This window comes from Lates calcarifer, linkage group LG20 (assembly GCF_001640805.2).
Source record: "Lates calcarifer isolate ASB-BC8 linkage group LG20, TLL_Latcal_v3, whole genome shotgun sequence".
Lineage (NCBI taxonomy): Eukaryota > Metazoa > Chordata > Actinopteri > Centropomidae > Lates > Lates calcarifer.
The window spans coordinates 20794551-20816320 of record NC_066852.1 but is presented as its reverse complement, the minus strand read 5'-3'; the positions used below and the strand labels follow the sequence as shown (position 1 = coordinate 20816320).

Sequence of the window (21770 nt, the reverse complement as noted above, 5' to 3'; positions counted from 1 at the left end):
TGTTGCCAACAAGTCAGTCCAGCTGGTAGATGCACGCTGTTTACACATCTCTATTTGACTTCCAAACAATCTTGGAACGGTTTAAAAAGAGAGCAGAGGGAGTTTGAGGATTCTATGCATAATAGATGCAAGATGAGACGAATCTCTCTCTCCCTCTCGAATACATAAATTGTGTTAATGTACGCATACAAACCACACTGACAGACACGCACACACAACTAACATACAAGGTTATATGCAAAGACCCACACTTACACATTTGCAATACAGATACAATGAGCTCAACTTCTTTCAGTTATGAATTTAAATTAAAGTGTACACAGTCAAACAGAATAAAATTAAAATGCAGCGATGTTGCGGTAATTTAAACAGATATTAGCACCTTAGGCGGCAGAACTCACACTGGTAAAATCAACAGCTAAAAAGGGAAGAAATGCCAATTCTGGGGTAAAAAGGCTATTCTCCCATCCTGCAGAGAAGCACAGCATTCGATTTCCATAAATATAAATATAAAGAATGCACACAGCAGATGAACTGTGTCTCATTGGGAAGAGGCACATACGTGTACACGCCTGCACGCACATAGACACAGTTGCATATAAACAGATGCACAAGTGCAAGCACAAACCGACAAACACGATATACATACACATGTAAGAAACCACTGAAGAATCCTTTTTCCCAGCTTCACCTGAGGGTATTTCTTCTACCAGGAGAGCAAGCCTTAAACAAGATGTTGGAATTACAGCCAGAATTTAAAATGAAATGCTTTAAAATGCATTCTAAACAACAACTACAAGCTAGAGCTGGGCCAGACTCATTACTAATGTTGGCCTAAATGAGTCTATCAAAGACTCTCTCCAGGATACTGGCCAAATTCACACACAGTGACTGAGCATTGCTGTTCCTTCGTTATACAGCCCACACTTTCTGTAAAGTGTTCGGTAAGAGCATTGAATGTGAAAAGGCCAGTGTGTTCTCTGCATCCCTTGTGAGATGGCTGATGCTGTCCTATGTCCCCACGACCTCTACAGATACTGTCAGTCAGACTTAGAGCTCTCTGACACTTTCTTCCCACTAGCTAACACTGACTCACAGCCTCATAATCTGTCCACCCATCCATCTACCCAGTGCCCATGCCACACAGCAAGAACCCCTCCAAAACACTTAGTAAGAGGGTTTTATTAATTAGGAGGATTTCTCCCGTTAGCAAGAGCCCTCTCCTCTTCAATACTGCACTCCCATGTTTCCGCCTGCGTTCCTGCCTCATCACATTTTGCAGACTTGGGCAGATTAGATCGCTGCAAGGCTGGAGAGGTGGGAAGGCGATGGGTGGGGAAGGTGGTAGGGGGGTGGACATGGCAGGAAGAAAAGAACAGGATCCTTTCTTTGGGGGCTTGTCGAGGGCTCATGATGCTGGCAGGTGCTACCGAGAATGTGAGGATGGAGGTCAGAAGGATCTGGACCATAGCACTTCAATCACAACAAGGCCACTCTAAATAAATCCCCATGCATTTGCTATCATCTCTCCCCTTCCCCGTCTGTGTTTTTTTCCTCTCCCTCTGTATTCCAGTGTGTACACAGAAGCCTTGGGGCAAAGTCTTAACCTTAAGCACACTGTGGAGAACCTAGGAGAGCAGCGTGACTAACACTGCGCACCAAAACAGATACACAAAAACGCTCACAGACACACAAGCACAAAAATATGTGCACGGACTTACCTAAAGATTCATACACATGCACACATAAACATACACACACACCCAGCATTCTGAAAATAGTTTTCATTCTTATCACAGCAAATCCCTGTGTCACCTTCTGGCACCTAAATGCAATTAAAATTTGTATGTGGAAGGGCAACCAAGTGAAAATCTACTTCACATAATTGACGTGGCTGCACATGCCAACTTTAATGCTTGTCCCAAAACCCAAACACACACAGACAGACACAGCTACATTAATTAGAAATGGCTCGTACACTTCCACACACACACACACACACACATACACACACACACACACACACACACACACACACAGAGTCTCACACAACCACGGAGGCATACAGGTAGAATGTCAAATTAGATTCCTTCAAACTATAAGCTAATGATTTGGATTTCATTATTATGACCAAAGCTGCAGCCTCTGAGTATGTGATAGACAACCTCCTTAAAGCCGTTCAATTACAGAAACAGTTGGGGGTAGACAAGGCAGAGAGAGAGAAAGAAAAGAGGAGAAGACAAAGAGAATAAGGGAAGGGGAAAAACAGAAAGAGAAAAAAAAATCTGAGCTTGAATTATTTACACATTCTCACCTTTCAACTCCTTTCCCCACAGTTAACCATTTCTTTTCTTAACACTTTCTATTCTAAACATTCTCTTTGCCGCCACACTCTTCCCCTCCTTTTTTCCCTCCTTTTTCTTCCAGTGGCCTTGTTTCCCTCCATCTTTCATCACAGCTTTGTAAGTGACAAGAAGTTTAAGTGGCTCTGCCTGGCTTTTCTACCCCCTCTTACTCTCCCACGTTCTCAGACTGTGCTACTTCCCTCCTGGTAATGTTATGCCCTATAGGCTTCCTCCACCTCCAACACATAATTAGAATTTTTTTATTAGAAATGACATTGATGTTGGAGCAACCCGTAAGTGGCTTCTAATTAAACGTGAGGATTGGGGGAGACTAGTCAAAGATAAACCTAATTAATTAGATATAAAGTTCATGAGAGGCATATACCACTTACATGCACCAATACTTTTAGTTGAAAGTATGATAATTCTGTGCAATGACACTTCTTGAAATGGCACACAGTGCAACTTGAGAGTTCTCACATGCTCCTCCAAAGGCATATGGCAGTACAGTCAGTACTGCTAACATGTGAACACCACAACCTCCCTCCCACAGATAAAAGAAGAGAACCATGACTCTAATCTATGAAGTCATAGCAAGGCACAGCCTAGAGCTGCTCTATTTACAATAAATGGGTGTGGGTTTGTGTTTGTCTAAATGCCTACATTCGAATGCAACTGAGAAGCAATTTTATAAAAATCACTAAATCCATGTCTGTTCACAGAAAATTAGCTTTGATAGTTTAAATAAGAGGCCTTCTGTCTCATCTCTATATGGCTGAAAACACAAACAAACAAACAAACAAAAGAACAAACAAAATCTAGAATTACTGCCTTGCGGTTGTATGCCTCCACCAACCAGTCAAGTTGCAGGAAATATGGTCAGAATGCCCCCTGCCCCTTGTTCCTGAGTTATGGCGTTGAATAGTGGCCAGGAAAGTATTTCTGCAGAACATTTCAATGTCAAAGTGAGGCTGACCTTTGACCTTTTGGATATAAAATGTCATCACTTCATCAGTTTATCCTATTAGTCATTTGTGTGACATTCTGTCATAACTTTCTGGCCAAAAATGTGTTTTGTGAGGTCACAGTGACCTTGACCTTTAACTACCAATTTCTAATCAGTTCATCCTTGAGTCTAAGTGGACGTTTGTGCCAGATGCAACAAAATTCCCTCAAGATGTTCCTTATTTATCGCACAGACAGACCAATAACCCAAAAAACATAATGTCTCTGGCCTGTTAACAGGTGACTGAGCTTAATTCAGTTGTGGTTTACAGCATATGTGTATCTAGATAAAATATAAGTCATAGCAATAGGGTATTGAGAGCAAGTACGTGAAAGAAGTCAAGGAAACACACTATTGACGTCAAAGACCATCAAAATGATGGATTTGTCCCACTGCAACTTTGAAACCTAAGTGCAAAACAGTGAAGCTCTAACCCTATCTAAGGGACTGACACCAAAACCTGGTGTTTACCATGCTTGTCTAACAACAATTTTGTGCTATCAAACTCTGTTGTACTGTAGCTATCTTGATGTAACGCCATCTGTAGGGGTTCCTTTCATTCCTCCTCAAACAGTAGCCAGCTGCTTCAGTGAGAGGAGGACTTACTGACTCACACATCAGTCCGCTTCCACCCAAAGTTTTCATAAAGAACCAGTTCAGAAATCCAACTAAAACTGCCACACAAATAACAAGATTTGGTTTTTACTGTTATACACGTGGCTTTATTTTATTTGATCTCCTGTATATCCACTTTTCTGTGACTCAGATGCGAGCATGAAATAATCTAAAACTCAAAAATTAAACCTTAAGTTACACAGCCCAATATAAACAAGCAAAAATGATTAGTGCCATAATTGCTTGTGCTTCTTATAATGATTCATTACATTCTGTCCCTTTACTGAGGACTGAATCATGCAAGTGCCTAAATGAATCTATCTGAAACAGAAATACTATATACGCAACATATTCAATGAAATGAAGCTATAAAACTTTCATTTATATCTTCATTACTCGCAATTTCCACCACTTACTTGGTCTTCGAGTAATACTTTTTTGAAGACTAAGTAATAGTCCATTCATAGTGTATTAATAAAGTATGAGCTCCAGCTCCATGAATAAAAATTAAATCTAACTTATGGACAGATTTAGCCATAGTTTTATTGTAGAGCTAGACTGATTAGTTGATTAACATAAAATTAATCTGCAACTAAAAATTACAGACACTCCCTCGTTCCAGCTTCTCAGTTGTAAGGACTTGCTGCTTTTCTTTGTTTAGTATCATTGTAACATGAACACCTTTGGTTTTTGGACAGCTGGACATCTGAAGGTGACACACTTTGATTAACTTGGAGAATAATTGCAAAGACAGCACCATAATCTATCTTATGTTACATTTTTCTTTAAAAGGGTCCATTAATTTCCATTTGAGTCAACCCTGTGAAGAGTCTCTTTTGAATATAAGCGCTTGTAATACTCCCCTGAAATACTGAAAATTCCCTGCTATATCAGTGTACATATTGTATGTATGTGTATGTTTATGTACAGTATATATGTGTATATATGTAAGCATGAGTGCACTGCACCTTCTCTCCGTGTCCCATATGTTCAGTCTTAACATCGCTCAGTGTTTTCCAGTTCATTCTTGCTCCGCTGCCTGCTGACCTTGTGTCTGTCAGGGATTGGCTGTGGAGCGCATAGCCTGTCCGGTCATACCTGGACATTAAAACACAGAGCACATGCACAAATAAATGTACGCACAAACACACACACATTCTTACAAGTGAAATACAGCAACATTCATTATTTAGGGAGTAGGGAGACAGAGAAAGAAGAAAAGAAAGACAGACACACATTACGCTGTATTTGCTATTATCTTCAGCCATGACTTAATTTACCCCTTCATCCCTGACTGAACTGATCTATAGCCACTGTATCTGTATCGTAACATCTCTTTTATCTCCTTTACCTTTTATCTGACATATGGCTATTGATCGCGGACAAATGCATTTACACATCAATCAGCTTTTTATGTTTACATATTTCTGGCCATATACACCTTCTGTTTCTTCACCGTGGTTAAAAAGAGGAACAAAACTTGCCCATCTCTACCCACTCCATCTATTCATCTACCTTTTTAATATCTCTTTTAAAATCTTAACGCATCAGTGTGACTCCTGCTCTGTATTCTAGCCGAGCAGAACAATCTAATCAAGGCATCATCCAGATTCATCAGTTTCCTTCAATTATGCAAGCAAGCCTGGTCAAAACAATCCCACAAAGCACCACCTCGCCTCAGGAACTCAAGTCAGACAGACACTTCTTTGTCTCTGTAAAGTGCAGACCTACGTGTTGAAAAGGAGTGGAAACGACTCTGTCTGCTTGGCGAATAACATTCATTGTCATTCGTTCACTGCTGTCAGCATGTAAACTGAAGAGAAGACCAAACAGCTGCAGAGATCAGTGGGAAAAGACAGGGATTAGAGGAGAATGGAAGGAGGAATGAAAGGAAGGAGGCTCCCAGTTTTTTTGTTATTTAGCCCTTTGAATGTCAGGATGAGATGGTGTATTGACCAGAGACTAATAAGAGCAAGATTAAAGCTGGAGCAACGGAGCCTGCCCCTCCTCTCTCTCTAACACACACTCGCACAGGCATGCGCACACACAAAACACATGTACAAGGAGACACACATGGAGCAATTAGCTAAATTTATAAGAAATTAACCACTGAAAGAGCATACAGAACAGTGCTCACAGGTACAAGCAAACATGCCCCTTTATTCACACTGAAGCTGTGAGCATGCAGTTTGATGCAATTTCATGTCTAATAATAGCTTTCAGTGTAACACGCAGGCAATCATATGCACATGTACACACACAGAATAAAAAGGAAAAGCGCACATTTATATGTCAGCGGTGGCCAGACTTGGGAATAGTCTTAATGAGCGAATGAGTCATAATTCAAAATCCCTCCACAGGAACTGGGATCCAGGTTGATGCGGCATGCCGTGCGCCCATCTTTCTGTGCACATACAGTGGCAGTTCAGAGCTAGAATCCAGAAATATCCATGTTCTGCTTTTGTGTTTTTCCCCCCATCCAATCCTGTCTACATCCAGTCCCGCTGGGACTAAGGAGGCACATGCCACCAGTCTCTTGGCACGTGACCATCAGGGCTTTGCATCCATGCATTTAGGTTATTTCATATGGATATATATATAAGTATTAAAGCACCAAGAGGATAAAATCTCTCTGTAGAGTGAATTGTCTGTGTGTGCTTGTGATAAGTGTCCATGGATTGTATAGACAATTCTATGAGAGTTTTGAATGTGTTTGTGTGAGCACTGCACACCAGTGTGACTCACCAAGCCCTCAATCTAAAGGCCTCCGGTATGTCTGGGTTGACCATGACTGTTGAGCTGAACAAAGCAGAGAGCGATCTGCCCCCAAAATCAGACAAGCGAGCTCCTTTGACGGCAACCACAGGCTGCCCAGAGCCGTCGAACTTCTCTGCCTGGGGAGAGAAAAAACTGTGTCAAAGACAGTAATAGAGGAGAGAAAGATAGAAAACAAGAGACAGAAATAGCAGTTGTGTGATTGTCTCTCATATGTTCAGTCTGTGTCTGCAGCTCAGAGAGACTGGAAAGTAATATGTGGTGTAGTTTGCTTTAATAATTGGACAACCTACAAGTTAATTTGAAAGTCATTTTTGGATTTTGGCAAAGAGGAGGGATTAGCTCTTGCAGATTGAATGAGCTTAGAGAAGAATAGTGCCATTTCATGCACATTCGAGAGTTATTTAGCCTTCCGTCTCAAATCAGGGACTCTGGTCCAAAACACTCCTGAAGGTCAGAGGAATGATTTGACCAATCCAAATTTTACAGCCCAGAAAACTCAATCAAACTGCTCTGTACGCAAGAGAACACAGACATTTGTGTTTTGTGCACTGACGTGGATGCACACACATGCACACATGGACACCTTCATAAACACACGATTAATTACAGTCTGCTCAACATGTTTTAATGTTAAACTGCAAATCCATCCCTGGATACAGAGGAAGAGCAAGGGGAGAGAGGGAGATGGGGAGAGGGGGGGAGAGTGGGGGGAAAGGGAGAGGAAGAGGGAGAAGGATTATAGTTATTACCTCTTCTCCCCACAGTGTAACTGTCACCACTTTGCCGGTTGTGTCTATTAGGTTGAGGGCCCTCTTGGAGACTTCTCTGCTGGACTTAGTGGTGATACGGGATACATCTTCCGCACTCTTACACACTCCAATAACATCTGCAGGCAGAGAGAATCACTTTATCTCTATCTATAGACAGCTCATGAATACAGATAGACAAATATGCCCATAAAGACATAAGGAAAAGGAAGTAATAGTGTGTTATGTGAACAGAACCTTTTGTATTGTCTCTACATGGTATAAAGTGTAAAATGCCCTCCTCTCTACATAATGTGGTGTTACCACATCATAAGCAGTAAAGATCCAACTCAGCAGAGAGTTTGACATCCCTATGATACTGCCAAGTCACAGCAGACTGACATAAATGTCATAACAGGCTGGCTAACACCCAGGCCCACATTCCAAATCACAACAAACACACTCATTCCTCATTCATGTTTTCTGTCATGCTCAAGGCCTAAACACTTCATTCAGGATTACTGCACTGAGGAGCACTCACTGCTGAGCTCTAAGAAGGTGGAGAGCCGGAAACTATCATGACTAATATTAAAAACTAAATCAGAACAAGGCTAATTAATTTACAAAGCACTTATAGTGCAATAAATATGCTTTTCACAAGGTTACTGAAAACAAAGGAAACAAATACACATTCACTCAAGACACAGCATGAAAAAAAGACAAGATTAGTGCATCTCAATGCTATGACACTGGGTTATATATACTGTGAGTATAATTAATAATTCACTAAATTGAACCTTTGCCAAACACTGACAAATGGCCATCATGATGAACACCGATGGCTTAAGAGTGCATTTTTCCCCTCACAAAAAAGTCTCACAACCCATTTTCATTCATGAGGAATGAGGGAAAAGCAGCAGAGGTTTGTCATTTTTACGTGATTAAAAACTAAAAGGTACCTGTGGAGTTTTTTGCAAACACACAAAGTTATGTTTACATCCAGTGTTAGTCACTAAAACGTGCTGTAAGCATTCTTAAGACTTGACAATGTTGTAAAGGGGATTTTTTGAATATTTTCAATTGTGCATTGTATCTATGAATGTTTTCAAGATTGTTGTCTTCTTCCTTCCTTCAAAAACTCCACAGGGCACTTTTAAATGGCTTACCAGTGATAACAATTGTGATATTGTGGTTAATTTTTTATCGAGCATCTCATGCTGTCAGGACTAGTGCCAAAGCATTACATAAAATGACTGAGCAGAATTGTAAAATAGACTTTTCAAACCAGTCATTCTCTGAACTTCATCCTCCCGTCTGTTACCACTGCGAAACCTCCCCACCCCCCACCTCCCTTTCCTCCCTTGCTCTCTGTCTGTGCTCTCTGAGCTCCCCTTAATTCCATTATGATTGAGACGATGTCATCCACCTCTGAACTCCATTATCAACACAGGAACAGGCTGACAGTTCTCATTACCATGTTATAATCCCCTATTTAACAAAGGAGAGCAGAGAGAGGGAGTGGAGAGAGAGTGAATGGAGAGACAACAGATGACGCACAGGACATGTAACGCTGCCCCTCTGCGCCTAACGCAAACAAACTCCTCCAGGTAAACAGCTCAGCGTGTCCCTAAACTGTGCAGTGTGGTGTTGTGCTGGCTTGTATTGCTCATAGCTTACACTAATGTAATCATGCAATATTACTGCTCTAAATGTAAACCCACGTTAATCTTCCATTCAGTAGCTTACAGTATGTTGTTTACTTTTCTTTACAACCATAAAGCTGTTCTTTAATATGGCATGTCCAATACTAGAAAGAATTAATAGTACTGCTTGTGCTGCAATCCAGCAGTTGCTCAATGTTTTGCTGACACTTTGCAGTAGAGCACTAAACTACTGTATAGTGCAAAATCACATCTGGATGTGTGAGCACAAGTACAAGAGACCACAGGGACGTGCCGATGGGTGTGGTGAGAAATGCAATAGATGTGAACCTTTCCACCGACAGAAGTCAGTGAAGTGATGTTTTCATGCAAACGAGATTTTGTGCGAAATTGGTTTTAAAAAATCCACGGTAGCGGTGCCACTTACTCTCCTTTTAGCTCTTAAATAGCACATGCTCTTCTTGCTTTGAGAACCTGGCACCTTTTGGGTACAGACTGAAATGTGTTTGAACACCAAGTATCAAAAACTGTCAAGTAGAAAATTGGTGTATGTGTGTGTGTGTATGTGTGTGTATATGTGTGTATATATAGGTAACTTAATCTTATTCAAGTTTAATTTCTTGTGTGGCTTCTTGTGTTTAGATGTCATGTTGTTAAACAAAACAAGAGGTTTTCTGCAGAAAAATGTTTGGATTTCTCAAAAGTCTAAAATCTAAAATACATTGTTTTATATTGGTACCAAAACTCTGGTATCAAACTGAAACTAGCAAAGCAAATATGACAAAAAAAGTACACATACAAAAAGACATATAATATTACAATGTTATATCCTCACCTTTCAGCATACAGACTAAAATCAGTTTCTAAAATTACATCCTCTTTGCCACAACTACAGAAACATCACTGTCATACCTGTGCATCATTTCACTAATAATATTGAGCAGACTGCTAACAGCACACTGTAGAAACACTAATTTCAACCCTAATCTAAAGTTGGACCATCCCAATTTACCTGTCACAGAGATAAGACATTGCTGTCAGGCACAGAGGGCAGGCACTGCAACTAACCTTCATAAAAACAGTGGAATGAGCATTATCCTCTTTTTTTATCTCTCCTCTTTCCTGTATGCCTGAATTAACCTTCCCTCTGACCCTGTCAAAATGAATTCTTCCATGACTTCTGGTTCGCAACTGACTGGCATGTGCCTGTCTACTAGCTCTTTTTTTTTTTTTACCTTTTATATCTATGGCCTTTAATTCCCTAGGTTGACTGAGCAGTTAGAGAGATGATCTAGCTGATAACCCACATGTTCAAATATGGCAACAACTATTGTATCCTAGCCTAACAAAACCAGCTTACTTTATGGTTACTCAACAGACCTCATGCAAGAACCAGTCATACAAACAGATTTGTTCTGAAGTAACATGTATAAGTGATTCAAAGGACCAGTGTGGAGGACTTAGGGAGATCTCTTGACAGAAATGGATTTATGTTTTCATTAGTGTATGATCACCTGAAATTATGAGTCATTGTGGTTTTGTCAGCTTAGAATGACCCCTTCTTAATGTAGAGAGTGAATTCCCTTCCACAGAGCCTGTCATGTTGCACTGCCATGTTTCTACAGTAGCCCAGCAGGAACAACTCAAACACAGGCTCTAGAGTGGGTCTTTTGCATTTTTACGTTAACTGAAGGCCAACATCCTGTAGGTTCTCCTACACGGTTGGAAAGGGAGAGGCGAGGAATTCAAAATTAACATTGTGTTCACCATACTATTGTCATCATAACTTGTCATTTTACTGAGAGCATATTTTAGACTTTATGATTTTATTGGCATATACTGGCATACAAACCTCTACAGTTCAGCAGTTGTTAGAAACTTCTCTCACCCTGACATGTTGCCTCAGGATCTTCATGCAGGTTGTTGTCAAGTATATTCCACTTCTTCACCTGACAGTACAACATCATCTACTCTATAGGCTGTAATATTCCCTCATCTAATATCTACATGACAAAAATCACAGAATAGAGTGAGAAAGGTTTAAGATTAAAATATGAACATGTTCTTGCATGAGGTCTAATGTGTTCTGGCAAGGATATGCTTTACTCTGACGTCAGTCTGAGTAACATGCAGCACAAAAGATTACTGATAATTTTCTCCATCACACAATTATCAACATGAACCTTTTCTTCACCTGATTGGACTAACACACCACTTGCTGCACTGCTGTTGGTCTTTGTGGCTGATTTTCAAAACAAATGCACTGTACATAATAGCCATTCAGAAATGTGGTAAAAGCTCTCTTTAATTATGCATAAAAAAATCAATATCTGAATGAATTTCCAGTAAACTAAATTATAATAACAATAGAAAAGTCACACTGTTGCTGAATCACACTTCATTTTATGTCTTTAACACCTTGTTTCAGTGGTTGTTCACAAAGTTTGGTGATGCAGTGAGTCACATCATTATTTGAACACTTGCTAAAAAGTATTGATTGGTTTGACATGACTATATGAATCAGCTTATTTATTAATTAATTATCCATGTTTTTGAGCCTTGATTGCAAAAATTGAGTATGCAAGATGTAGTCTGGTTTTGTGAGGCTAAAAAAAGTTGAGCTGCTGCGTCTCACTGATCAACTTCTCCTCTTACCAATGATGGTGTCCTTGTCTCTATTCTCCAGCTCTGCGATAGGCACAAAGTCACAGTGGACTGTGGGGATGTCCTGACCGTCATCACAAGGTACGATGGATGAATGAGCGTGGAGGGTCATCTCATAGTCATTCTTCAGTGTGGTGTACTGTTTGTTGGCCACCTTCAGCGTCGCCTTGGAGATGTAGTACACCTGCAGAGAACAGGTGAATGAGATGTGCTGGTATTATAAAATTAGACCTAATCAAAACTGGTTATTTCCTGTGAATTTGAAGCAACTATGACTGATGGAACTGAGCGACCGCTTTATTGATCCTGCCAAGGAAATCATTATTACAATGAAGCTTCTGTTCCACCAAAACCTCTTAATGAGAATGGAAAAACCATCAGGTCCAACTAAGATGTGGTGTCATATCAGCCCCATCACTTCTCTAATTCACCAGAAAATAAGAAGCTGCTGAGAGCGAGTCTGCTAAACAGTACAATTTAAACTCGATCTGTGCAGCTCACTTCTTCATTTACTCTCCCAGCTCTCCATCCAATATCCTCTGTCTCTCTCTCTGCCTCGGAGTTTGTCTCTGTGGCTTACTCTTTCCTTTGGTTCCTCCCTCTCTCTCTCTGATTTACCCCACACAGAGATAGGAGCATGAAACTAATGTGATAAGCGCTCTGGCCGCTCAGAGCCAGTCACGCCCACTCACCGTTCTGTCAATACTCAGATCACGAAGGGAAGACGGATTCATTCCTTTATTTATCTTTGGAGGGCAGAGGGCACAAATTGGATCTGGGGCTGTGTTGGGAGTCACTGCCAGTGGCTGATACCTGAGCCAGTGTGACTGGCAAAATGATGGCCAGGGTTAATTGAGTTATTAAGCTCTGTGGGCCAGACTGAGTTGAGCAAGAGTTTTGGCATGTGTTCTACCTGGCTGTAATTGCACAGGAATACAGAAACATGCAAAGGGCATGTTCAGATCGAGCACCAACCCATTTTAGTGCAAATAACACACTAACAAGACCAAGTTTCTCTCTTGCATAAACAATTGCAAGTTGATTATTTTTTTGCTGGTCCTTGAGACTCGTGCTAACTGGTGGCAACTCTATTTCTGAGGAAAAAAAATCTCATCTTACATTTATCTTATCACTTGTCGATTAATTGTGTTTTTTATTATTTAACCTCTTAAATGCAACATATATGGAGCCCCTGACTTCTCATGTGGAAAAGATTACTCTCTCATTAATATCAATAAGGAATTCTTCTTATGGACAGGAATTAATCCTTAATATTCCTGATTATTTGAAGAATATTACTGTCTATATTTTAATGCTTGTGCAAAACTCTGTTTGGTTTACAGACCTCCAGCAAGATCAGAGGTCAGTGTCATTGTCAGTTATGTAACAGGAGCTTGAGCTGGTAGGCACTACATTTCTTACTAAAGGACAGTAAAGCAGATGCTTGCTGACATAAGGTCTTGAACCAGGGCCCCCTCATTAAACATTATCCGGTTAATGAATGCTGCCTCCAAGTCTCTTAGACTAAGTGGTTTGGCAAAATTATTCAAATTTTTCATTCATATGCTTGACAGACTTTCATCCTAGAACAGGATAAGCTCAGATTTTCACATCTACCTGAATAAAATATTTAAATGCCCATAAACAGTACATTGTGAGAGTTATTGGTCACTAATCACTCCCCTTGTGGTGTGATAGCACTGAATCTGAACCTACCACTAAGTAGCCTCTAGAAGTCTACATAAGTTGTTTTCCACCGCTGAATATTTGACAGTTTGTTACATTCAGACACATTTGGACTGTGAGGAAGGGCTCCACTCTGTTCATCTGCCTGTCCGTCCTCTCACTCTGCTGTCTGCTCCAACACACACACAGACAGACACACACACACACACACACACACACACACAAATGCCTGGAAGCAGCATCTTGCCCTTGTTATAAGCAAAATGCATTCTGAATATTAGCCAAGGTTACTATATGTCTTCAGTGGCCTGAATTTTCCAAATCAAGTGGGTATCTTCCAAAGTTGTGGCCTTTTTTGAGTGAATTTCCCTCTTTGGGTTTCCCTAGTCAGTGTCTCCTTGCACCGTGTTTACACAGAGTCAGCAGAGCTGCAACAACAGCTTCAGTCCTCCATGCGAGGAGGCGTTCAGGCACAGTATTAAGCTGCAGGTCACAAGCACTCCGACTCTAACACACAATCACTATGGTTAGATACATAAAGCACAGGAAAGTCAAGCTGGAGCACATAAATATGCTTTGGAACACATTTACTAGCATGTATCACAAGTATTGGATTGATTAAAATGAAGATTATCTGCTCCATAAAAAACATAACTGAAATGCTTTCTGTGTAGACACACTCTTACTGAGCCACAGCATCCACAGCATATTACACTGCTGTGGTACAACACCGGCAATAAACCGCCACATGACTATTTACAAGATAGCAGCTTAATTAGGCTAACTGAAGACTGCTGAAGCCAAATATTAGCTTTGGCTGAACTGAGGACTGTGGATTTGGTCCCCCCATTTTTTATGATGTAATCTCTCTATGAAGGAGTCACTTTGTGGCCAGTATGGAGAGGAGGCATGATTACAACCATCATTAATGCTCTCAATATGCATATGGACATGTGAGTATTATGTAAAGACAGCTAAAAATCCAGATATCCTTTAATATCTAAGGAACACTTTACTCAAAAGTTCTAATCTAATCTCTGCATCAGTCATTTAAGCCCTGTAGTCTAAAATGCTGACAGAAAGCCTTTAAACGTTCATCCTCCTTGGAGAACACAACCTGCAAGCCTGGTAGCCATTTCTGATACATGAAGATAACCAGACACTTAAACAATAGCAAAACAAGAACAAAATGTCAGACGTTAAAAGTTCTCTCAAACTGCAACCAGCTTCATATTCTCAGCCTCATATATCCACCCAACTGCTCAATATGTCTCACACATATATATTTCAGTTAAATATGACTTAATAAATCCCTTCCACAAAATCCTCTAATACTTGCCTCTGGCTCATTCATTGGCCAGAAGTCCTGCAGGCATGGGAGGATTTTGCAGACAGGGTTTATTGGACACTATTTTACCAATGATAGACTTGTTTGAGGTGCTATGTGCATACAAAATGGATACCTGTGACTGAGGCTTAGTTTGCAGTAGTTCGCAAATTTGTTACAGGCTTTAGATATTGTCTTGCGGTTGTCAAAATGAGTCTTGATTTAATGACTCAGGCTCCTTTTTAGAGAATGTAAGTACAATAATTTACTCACAGCTTTCAGCCATTCTGGGCAATGTGAAACAAATGCAAGTTATCTTTTTTGTGTGAAAATTCCAAGAGGCTCTTATCACCTAAAGTGTGGATGGATATGGGTGAGTGGGACTTGCTCACCTGGCCTTGCTCCACTAGAGGGAAAAACTTGTCCGCTTCCTTGTTGAAGGCCGTGATCTTGATTTCTCCCTGTTGACCAGCACATTTCCATTAAGCAACATTTCGTTGCACGGATAAAATTGAAAAACAGCCACGTGTGACATATGCTGACATGCAACAGACAGATACTCTCTACTCCTCTACTCACACTCTCATCCACAATGTCAAAGGAGAAGAGCTTGCCCTCTCCTTTAGAGTTACTCCAGGTGCGGATGTTGGACTTGTTGGTGACTCGGGCTCTGATAGTCCACCTAGAGGTATTCACAGAGTAGACATCTGTAATACTAAATCAGAAATTACAAATTTATGCCAACAAAACTTCATTACACATTATGCTACAAGTGATTTTGGAGGAGAAACTTTAAAAACACCTTAATTAAAACTGACCTTAAACTGTACTAATTAGATGAAAATGTTCTACTTGAATGTACATCACGTTTTCATTTCCTGTTTCCATCAAATGCGAATGCATAAAGAACACTTACTATACACTATGTCCTAAAAATTTTTAAAAAGTTTTCTTTGACCAACACAGTTTTGTGATATGTAACTAAAGGAGCTGCTGTCTAAAGGTCAGCATAAACAGAAAAGAGCGCAGAGACACTTTAAAAAGCTTCCTTTTTTGTTAATGAGCATCCCAACTCAGCTCACATCAGTCACCAACGTGAAACACAGCTGCACAAAAGAACAATTCCCAAGGAAATTGGAGTGTCTTTTCAGTCTTTTTAGAGTTCCATGAAAGGAAAAAAAAAAGCATCCAACAACTTTCTTTTCAAAGAGTGAACTAGGTGTTGTACATCTGCCAACTCCTGGATACATTTAAAATGTGCTTCTTGTTCTGTTTTTAACAACAACCAGCCAAGCTCGGCAGTTTATGCAGCAGTGAGCTTTTTGACTGCGTTGATAATTGTGCAGTGGAGGATATTCATACCATAACTTTGCCTGCAATTAAATCCCCTATCATGAGAGCAGCTGCTGGCCCAGAGTGAACCCCATTCCCTGCTCAGTATGGATAAGACTGCTACACCAAGGTTTATGGCAGCCAAAAGCCAATTATAGTCTGCTCTAGATGCTATTACTTAACACCAGCAGAATGGAATGAGAAAACCATGCAAACGGCCATAAAAGACCATGGGCACATACACAGCATCACTATCTACTGTACATGTATATGTAACACTTTGTATCACACACACACACACCTGCACTTTTTATTTCACACAAACATGCGGGGAAGAACCACAGCTGCTGAAGTCATCTGTTTCACTCACTGTAGGTACTCCCAAACTTCAAAGTTAGAACAGTCATCAGTTTATTACAACACCTACAGGCACAGTTATCTTTACAGCTTGCAATTTCAAACAGGGCTACGTTATCAGAGCCCAAACACAGAGGGAGAGTTGACAGGGTACCTTTATTCCAATCTGGACAACTACATCTTGCTACAGTGTACTCTTGTCTCTTTGTGGCCAACTTTAAGGTCGGAGACAGAGACTTAAGCCTAATGAAATGATAAGAAGCAAGAGGGGGGAAAAAAACAGTAAAATGGAACCCTGGAGGAGGTAAAGAAATTGTGAGAAGGAAGGAAAGGGGAGGAAAAACGAGGTTGGTCAAATCCCCACTGGGCCAAATAACAGAATCAAAACCTCAGCAGCAGATCATAAAGACCCAGCAGTACCTGCCATTAAAGTGTCCGTTTCTGAGGAAAGATCGGTCATTTCATTTCATTTCCATGCAAATGGGCTGACTAACATGCACACGCACAAATCCACACAGCCGCACACAATGATATGAAACCAATGCTTGCACATGCATGCACACATTTCCAAACATGCCCCAAAGTGCCACTCAGAAATGGCAGCAAACAGGGAAGTGGAAGCACAACATGAGAGGAAATAGTAGCAGATGGATGAGCAGAAGAGGGAAAAAAATCATCAAAGAGAAATCATACAATAAATACATGTATAGAGAAAAGAGTTTGCTTGGAATTTGGGGGGAAATAAATGTGCCTCACAACTGTGCACTACAGAATGTAAGTTGTGTTAAAACTCTCTCACAAATACATCTATGTGAAAGCAGGCACATACAGACACTGACACGCAGGCTTCAACTTACTTGCTTTGGTAGGGGTTGAGGCTGGCAATACGAATCACTGAAGAACTTGGAGAACTACTGGTAGCCTTCATGGGTGAACCCTTCATGGGTGAAAACTTCATGGGTGAAAACTTTGAGGGTGAAAACTTTGAGGGTGAACCCTTTGCAGGTGAAAACTTTGAAGGTGAAGTTGTTGTGGGTGAAGGCTTCATGGGTGAAAACTTTGAGGGTGAAGCCTTCATGGGTGAAAATGTTGTGGATGAAGCCTTCATGGGTGACTTTCCCACAAAACCTCTTCCACGGCCTCGGGGAGGAGAAGGGGCTGCTGGAAACAAAGTGAAATACTTACAGAAGAGAACTCCATGCCAATTTAACGCTACTGCGAGATCAGTAAATTAATTTATTAGCTGACAAAATCATCATTATCAAGCAAAAATATATACATTATGAGATAGTTGTAATCTCAAAGTACATGTAAAAGTTATCAATATCAGTATGACTGACAGTTAATTTGCAGATACTGATATGTAACTGGTAGAGTGCTTACCAGTTTGTCACTGAGTAGTACAAACCTAATCAACCACCTGAAAAAATACCTCAACAGGACTCAAAATACTAGCAGTAGTACTGTTACCTGATCATGTGAGCTGTTGTAAATAATAAAACACCTAAGAAAGTTAAACTCTCCCCACAGATCATTCTCTGTTAACATCAGTTTGTGCCAGTGAATTAAACTGTGTTTTTCCTCTTAGGGTTGACTGCCAAACTATTATTAATTTCATAATTACTGTACTTATGCCTTTCAGTCATAGAAAAAAAATAGGATTAGTTATCAGAATATCAGACTTGTGAAACACTGAGTGAAACACTATGAATGTGTTCCTGGAGAGACTGAAAACATGTTCCATTATTCCTGTTTTTAAACAATATCACTGTTCAGTCCAACAGCATGTTGTATGAACTAGCTCTGATAAGAGTATGACCCTGCCCTGTCTGATTAATCAAGCTGAGCTGAGAATTTTTTACTAACATAGTTTGCTGCCCCATGCACTTACTCAACTCAGCCCTAATACAAAAACTCATATGCAAATAAATCAACACAACAACTAAAAAAGTAAAGAACATCTACCTTTTGTTTCTAAAACAACTACTCAACTTTAATGCTTAGCTTTTTCTTCCTCTTTTTAAATGCTAGTGCCAGAAAACTTGAACAGTTTGGACCAGCCCACAGAATCACAAGGTGTTATCTCACCTCCCACAATAAAGGAGAATCAACCCCATCAGTGGTGATTCAGGATAGATGGTTTAACTGTTGTGAAAATACATTTTATGCAATGCCTCACTTTGGCAAGAATAATCTGCCATGATGGGCAACAGCAATTGGGAGAAGAATTGTCTGGGATAGAAAGACGTAATTCCACAGAGACCACTCCTCATATTTAAGCTGCTATGCTGGAGAACAACAAATACTAACCTCTGTGATACCCTCCATTCATGGGGTTCTCTATGTATGTGTGTGTGTATGAGTGTGTGTGAGTGTGTGTCATGGGCAAATTCCCTGGGGAAATCACAGGTTGAACAGCTATTTTCAGGCAAGGGGTAATTAACATCAATATTCATACACACGCTATCTGGATGGAGAGTTAGAGAGAAGGCGCTGGTGGTGAAAGAAGGGGAGATGATAGGTGGTGGGGATGGGTGAGGGTTGGTGGAGTGGCAGGAGGATGAGGAACAGAGCAAAGAGAGGGGCACAGGGCTTTATCAAGGATCCTCATTTTTTGTAATTAAGATCAGTACAGGCTCCTAATATGTATACCAATAACGTATTCAGCAGCCTCTGTTTGTAAAGCATGCAGGAGGAGAGAGACAGAAATATATAGACAAGAAAAAGGCAATAAATAGTGAAAGTGAATAAGAAAGAAAGAGTATAAAGTGTGTGTGTGAGTGTGAGAGCATGTGTGTGTTCATGAGAGACAGACAGAGGAGAAGAGAAACAGAGTTGTGAGGACAAAGGAAACCTGCAGAGAATGGTTACTGATGAATAATGAATATTTTTTTTAACTGCACTTCAGCGAGTGCAGATCTCTTTTTGGAATTTAAATATCATCTGCGAAGCAGTTTGACAGTAGTCTATTTTAAGTGATGGCTGCTGATGAATATTTAAATGGTAACACAGAGTCATCTGTGGCTACTGTGTCATGACCTCTGACTCTACACCTACTGCTTAAAGACTGTTTTTGTCTGTTATTTCAGAATATTGATATCGTGACTCTAATTTTGATGTTTTTTGAACAGAGAGAGAACAGTGTCATTTGTGACTGCTCAACAAATATTAAATGCTCAAAACATTTAAAATCATTTCTTCAAACTCTGCTAACACCAGAGAAAAATGTTCTCTGATCACATCCTCGCACTCCAAAGATGTCAGAGGTCACAACAGGACAGAATAACTAGAGTTGATGGGAGATGCTTCCCATTCAGCTAATTACTCTTCCTCCTGTCCTCGCCCCTCTGCCCTCTGACCCCCTGACCTGGAAACTGATCCAAGTCTGTCATTAAGGATGTTCCCATCCTTAAATATGTCTCAGAGAAGACAAGGAGCAAGGATGGAGAAATCACAGGCGTATCTTGCGTGTATCTTGCAGCAACCGTCACAGTCAGTATCTGTTCAGTGATTGGTCAGCCGATCTAATACGAAAGTAAAGGACACATTACTGACAGATGGGCAGTTGTAGAGAAAGCAAGACTGCAATACTAATATTATCGTTCTACTGCAGTAATGCAGGTTGTGCAAACTATGTGTAGAAACAAATAACAGCATCAGTGACAGATCTAATGTTTTTCATGTTTATCCAGGGAATACAAAATTGTTAGATGTTTGTTTAATCTGAATCATGAATGAATCACAAAAGAACTTTTTCTTCATCAGCCAAAGACTTCTTTTTTCTTCTTCCTCTCTTATTTTCTGCTCCAAGTGTATCTTGGCTCATTCAGGGGAAATGTGTGTCCTAAATAGCTGATAGGTCATGGTTATTATTTGTCTATAAGAATCCAGTCTGAGCCTGAATGTAGACTCAGGTGATTTCTTTGGAAATCCGTAATCAATTATTTCCACACCTTATGGGACAGTTGAGATGCCATGCGACCATGAATAGCAGCTGTCTCGTGAAAACAAGACTGGAGTGAGCGCTCTCTGGCACCCCCACTGGCAGGGGCTAAAACACAAGGAAGAGACGCGAGTGAAGGAAGTAAGGAGCCACATCAGACGAATGGAAGCGCCCAGGGATTCAGAGTACTGCTTAGAGTCTGAAGTCTTTATGGAGGCCGGAACTCAGACCCTCTAATAAAACAGCAGCGTCCCTAGTCATTACGTCGCCCACAGCTCATTGGAAACACTTCATTTGTGGTATTTAGCAATTTTGTGAATGCACACAACTTTATCGACTTACTGAAAATGCAATTTACAAAAATATTGGAAAGTAATCAAACACTTAGCCGCATCCAGCAGGAGAAAACACTTTGTGCAGAAAGTTTGCTTTTGGCTCCAAAGAGGAATGAAGGACCATTTCATCAACAGAACAATTAAACAGAGCAGCAGGTTTTCTGTATCTGGCGGGATCTCTGAGGTAACATGGATCAAAGGATATAACGAGGAAAAGAGTCTGATGAACTACTTAATGCAGAGCCTCATCTTTGCTGAGTCAAATTAGTTGACTGTCTTTTTTTCCTTCCGTCTGTGCATCACTACTTGGGGATTTCAGTCAACAACACAATATTCATGAAACCATGAACTGGAGGGGCCACTGGCCCACACAAGCTCCCTCAGTCACAACACACACATATGGACACACACCTACACATGCACAAACACACAATATATACCAAGCACTCATTATCCACCCACATGCCTACATCCTCCACTGAGGAGGACTATTGGGTATGTTTCTGCCACATAACAAAATCAATGTCGATGCTGCGAGCAGTTGGTGGTATAAAACAACTGAGTGAAACAAAGGCTAAGCTAATAAAGGAAGGTCCAATAAAACACAGGCTACTTTAGGCATGATACATGGCATCAGCCGTTTTGGCAGGAAGCCAACCATCATTTGGGAGACCTATTCGGATATAAAAATCTGGTTGGTGGTAAAACAGTAGATGGGTGAGTTATGGACTTCACCAACTGTGGTGGCCAATGGGCAATAAGATAGTTTTGTTCTCTGATAGCTGAGCTGTAAATATGATAAAAGTGCACAATGTGATGTGGAAAAAAAGGCACATGAGCTGAAGGAACTGTAGTCTTCCATTAATTTAGAATTTCCTGTGGCAAGCTTCAGATAGATGAAAACTATGCTAGTCCTATGAATATCAAAGGAATGAAAACTTTAACTTTTTAGTCTGAGTGATTAAAGTGTGGTGT

General features: G+C 40.5%; 1 protein-coding gene across 2 annotated transcripts in view; it reads right to left on the bottom strand.

The window, feature by feature from the left end:
- Window positions 1-21770, bottom strand: part of LOC108893926 (replication protein A 70 kDa DNA-binding subunit) — a 35652-nt gene that overhangs the window by 10940 nt on the left and 2942 nt on the right. Inside the window, exons 7-13 of one of the 2 annotated variants that reach the window (XM_018692401.2) lie at window positions 17375-17678; window positions 15408-15510; window positions 15221-15289; window positions 11807-11999; window positions 7494-7630; window positions 6712-6860; window positions 4935-5064 (exon numbers count right to left, since the gene is read on the bottom strand). In XM_018692401.2, the coding sequence (XP_018547917.1) occupies window positions 4935-5064; window positions 6712-6860; window positions 7494-7630; window positions 11807-11999; window positions 15221-15289; window positions 15408-15510; window positions 17375-17678 (1085 nt within the window). The remainder of the gene's footprint in view (window positions 1-4934; window positions 5065-6711; window positions 6861-7493; window positions 7631-11806; window positions 12000-15220; window positions 15290-15407; window positions 15511-17374; window positions 17679-21770) is intronic. The other variant, XM_018692402.2, reaches the window with a different exon arrangement.